The sequence below is a fragment of the Etheostoma cragini genome, chromosome 19 (assembly GCF_013103735.1).
Source record: "Etheostoma cragini isolate CJK2018 chromosome 19, CSU_Ecrag_1.0, whole genome shotgun sequence".
In the NCBI taxonomy this organism is placed as follows: Eukaryota; Metazoa; Chordata; class Actinopteri; order Perciformes; family Percidae; genus Etheostoma; species Etheostoma cragini.
The window spans coordinates 233,035-237,542 of NC_048425.1; the positions used below are offsets into that span (position 1 = coordinate 233,035).

Here is a 4,508-nt window from a genome sequence, read left to right on the forward strand (position 1 = left end):
GGTCTAGACCGGACTCTGGGATGTTATTCATCTCCCAGGTCTTTCATAAAGAGCAGGTCTAGACCGGACTCTGGGATGTTATTCATCTCCCAGGTCTTTCATAAAGACCAGGTCTAGACCGGACTCTGGAATGATGTTTACAGAAACCCAACCCAACCAACATCATGTCACATGGGGTCTTATGTCACATGATAAACTCACAGCTGATGCTAACGTTGCTAACGGGTATCGCCGCCCCGTCAAGTTAGAAGAACAAAACATAGAAGACCACACAGATTCAAAATCCTAATTTCAGGAACAGGAGTCTTCTTTGTCGCCCAGAAAAAGAAAAAGTAGAATGAAAAGAGCAAGAGACGGCCTTTTGAAGCGTAAAGGCCAGCGTAGCTGTGATACGTAATTTAAAATGCGAGAAATTCCTACACACTAGACCTTAAACTAATCTAAGATCCGGGGTTAAAGACAAAAACTAGAACATATGGAGTTCCACAGGGAAGCGTTGTGGGTCCTCCTTTTTTTTAACACTACGAGGTCTTGAAACATTGGCGCTGCTTTTCAGATCAATTCAGAAGTGATGCTCAGTGGAGACAGCGGTGATGACATCATCATCATCCAATCCCTCGTCAGTGTGGGGGGTCGTCACCACGGCAACAGGCAGGCCATTTCCTAGAGTCAGTGCAGGTCAGAAAGAAAATGTAGGAAACTGATGAGCTGAAATATCAGAAATCCGAAAAAAATTGTATCTGCAAAATGGGACAAACTGACCAACACATAATATATAATGTATATTATACATTATATATTGTATATTATATATTATATATATTGTTTATTATACATTTTATATTTTATATTATATATTTTATTACACATTACATAGTTTATATTTTATATTATATTATGTTATTTTAGATTATGTTGTATTATATTATATTATATTATATTATATTATATATGGTAATAGATCCTTAGCGTCTGTGTATTGCCACAGAAAATAACGAGATGTGAAATGGAAATGTGTGTTGTGATGGAAGAGTTTGGCTCTGAGACAACTGGTAATCAGCATCATGGGGACAACATGGGGACAACATGAGGACTACATGAGGGCAACATATGGAAAACAAGGGGACAACATGAGGACAACATGAGGACAACATGAGGGCAACATGAGGACTACATGAGGGAAACATGAGGACAACATGAGGACAACATGAGGACAACATGAGGACAACATATGGACAACATATGGACAACATGAGGACAACATTAGGGCAACATGAGGGCAACATGAGGACAACATGGGGACAACATGAGGGCAACATGGGGACAACATATGGAGAACATGGGGACAACATGAAGACAACATAAAGACAACATGAGGACAACATGGGGACAACATGGAGACAACATGAGGACAACATGAGGGTTAAAGACAACTGTCAATCATCTAGACTAGACAGGTGATTGATTGTAAGGTCAGAGATTCAGAGTCCTACCTGTGGTTCTGTCTCGATACAGAGACACCATGATGAAGGTGGAGATGCAGTATTGACAGAACACCACCAGGTGGCACACCAGTCTCAACACAAGGGGGACGGGGTCTGAGGCCAGTGGGGGAGCTGCACAGGTTGGAGGGTCTGAGGTCGAGGGGGGAGCTGCAGAGGTTTCAGGGGGGGGAGCTGCAGAGGTTGGAGGGCTTGTGGTCTCTGGTTTCCCTGTAGAAACCCAGAGTCAGGTGAATATCTGGATGAATGAACTCCTGAAACCAAAGAAAACCTCCTCACCTGGGACGGGTTTTATGATGTCTTTTACCCAGATTTTGTTGTCAAAGTTTTCCATTTTCTTTCTCATTTGTTTGGCATTTGTTTAAATGTTTTTATAATGTTATTTCCAATGTTTCTTTTTTAAATTTTTTGTCACTTTTTAATGAAGTTCTTATCCCCGTGGGTGATGTTTTGGATGTTTTTTTGTCACTTTTAAAAATCTTTGAACTAAGTTTTTTGGGGATTTTTTCCCCCAATTGTTTTGTTATTTTTATTTTTTAATTTTAAATACGTTTTTTTCTGATTCCCCCCCCCCCCACAATTTTTTTGTCAATATTGTACGTTGTTTATGATGATTTTTGCAATTTTTGGTATGTATATATAGTATGTATATACTATGTTATTTTTGATGTTTTTTCCCCAATTGTTGTTGTCACTGTTTTCACTTTTTGGGCATTTGTTTAAAAAAACATTTTTTTAATATGTTATTTCCAATATTTTTTTTGCCGATTTTTTTGTCACTTTGTAAACAAGTGTTTGTCACCTCGGTTGATGACTTTTTTCAGCATTTAATAAAAAAAGTGTGTTGATTTTTTCTTGCGTTATTGTAGCTTTTTCCAACATTTGTCGTTTTTTTCAACGCCCTTTGTCATCGCTCTTATATTGAAGGTCAAATTTGACCCGAGGACAACAAGAGGGTTAAAAAAAATCAAATTTTCCCAAAACCCCAAATCAATAAAGCTGTGTTCATACATCACAACGTCCTCACCTGAGACAGACAGCCAGCTGGGGGGGGGGGGGGGGGGGATTGATTTTGATGTTTTTTTTCGATGTTTTTTTCCATAGTTTTTGTTGTTTTCAATTTTTTTGTATCACTTTTAAAATATTATTTTTATTACGTTGTTTCTGATGTTTTGCATTGATGTTATGTATTGTCAGTTTTCCATTTTTTGTAACTTTTTGGGCATTTTTTATAATTTTTTATAATCACAACGTCCTCACCTGAGACAGAGACCCGGCTGGGGGAGGACTCTCCAACACTGCTGATGTTGCACCTGTAGAGGCCTTCATCAGACCTGGAGACATGGGGGATGGTCATGTGACCTGCAGGCTCAGTCCTGATGAAGGAGCCATCTTTATAGAAAGACGCTGGGAGGTTGGAGGACGTCTCTGTCCTACAGTGCAGAGTGAGGTCTTGTCCCTCCGTCACAGGGAGGACAGGACTCTGCAGGATCACTGGTCCACCTCAACACAGAGACAGACTACAGCATGTCATCCATTCACACACAGCTTCATCAGTCCTGACCCCCCAGCCTGGTCTTACCAGGGACAGTGATGCTGATGCTGGTACTGGTTGCTTCCTCTCTGGACTCACACCAGTACACCCCACTGTCCCACGGGAGCATGTAGTCGATGTTACAGGAGGAACCAGCAGGACTTCCCCAGCCCCCTCCACACTGAGTCCTGGTGTCCTTTTCTGTCATCCTCCTCAGAGTCCATCCAGCAGAGCTGTCGTCCTCCTCACAGCTCAGAGAGACAGTCTGTCCCTGAAACACCTGAGAGCTGCTGGGACTCACAGTCAGAGACACTGGAAGGGGGGATGGGGGGGGGGGGGGGGGGGGGGGGGGGGGGGTAGTTAAAGGTAGTTACTGCTACTGTGACCAACACTGCTTTCAACAAAGCGATTGGTTCTCTGGGACATTTAAGGAATCAGCTCATTTCTTCCCACATGTAATAACTGATCGAAGGTGGAGACCTTCCTCCATCTCAACCTCATCATCCTGTGTCATGTTGTTTTTCATCTTTATCTTTATCTCTTTATCTATATCTTTATTTCTTGTTTTCTACCGTCGCCCACAACAACACTGAAGCCACTCAGAGTCTCAGAGGGATGTGGTTTACCACATCTGGTGTTCTGGGGGGTTTCAACGTGTGGAACAAGCCTGCATCTACACCTGAAGGTGTGATGTGTCATTAATATGCAGGTTTGACAAATATAGAACTTCTTGTTTGTACAAACACTTTGCACACACATACACACACACATACACACACACACACACACACACACACACACACACACAAACACAAACACAAACACAGACAGACACACACACACACACACACACTGACAAATTGGTAACACATGCTATTGATTATCCAGTTGTAAAATATATGGAATATAAAAGAAATGAGTGAAAGTGAATGAGGGGAAACACAAGCTTTGGCTTCATCCTTTTCTGATTTTTGAAAATGGCTCACTAATTCAATTCATGCTTCTCAACCCTAAACCTTGACTACACACGTTATCCCTCTGCACCTTTAACAGTCCTCTGAACAGGACTCCGACCAGGACTCTGGGTCCAGAGACAAACCACTGACCTTGGTTTGAGGGACAGCTCAGCAGAGACATCACCACTGAAGACAAGAGACATCCGGGTTAGTTGGACTTTGGTCCGGTTCACAGTTTTAAAAATGAAGATATATAGAAAATAATAATAACTATATAGACTATAATAATAACTATGTATAGACTATAATAATAACTATATAGACTATAATAATAACTATGTATAGACTATAATAATAACTATATATAGAACTTAAAACAAACATCGCTGCGTAACCTAGAATACATATGTCTCAGTTTTCTTAGTTATTATAAATAAAATAAAACAAAGCGTAACTTACGGAGCAGCCGCAGCGGAGATGCTTCCTCCATCTTGACTTTTGACTTTGATCAGTACC

General features: G+C 40.9%; 2 protein-coding genes across 2 annotated transcripts in view; one reads left to right on the plus strand and one right to left on the minus strand.

Annotated features, from left to right (window-relative positions):
- LOC117962117 (sialoadhesin-like) overlaps window positions 1-4,508 on the plus strand; it is a 194,299-nt gene that overhangs the window by 138,766 nt on the left and 51,025 nt on the right. The gene's annotated exons all lie outside the window — the stretch shown is intronic.
- Window positions 452-4,508, minus strand: part of LOC117962120 (Fc receptor-like protein 5) — a 74,273-nt gene continuing 70,216 nt past the window's right edge. The window contains exons 8-11 of the mRNA XM_034901231.1: window positions 3,085-3,348; window positions 2,763-3,005; window positions 1,494-1,712; window positions 452-663 (exon numbers count right to left, since the gene is read on the minus strand). Coding sequence (XP_034757122.1) covers window positions 563-663; window positions 1,494-1,712; window positions 2,763-3,005; window positions 3,085-3,348 — 827 coding nt within the window. The 3' untranslated portion in view covers window positions 452-562. The remainder of the gene's footprint in view (window positions 664-1,493; window positions 1,713-2,762; window positions 3,006-3,084; window positions 3,349-4,508) is intronic.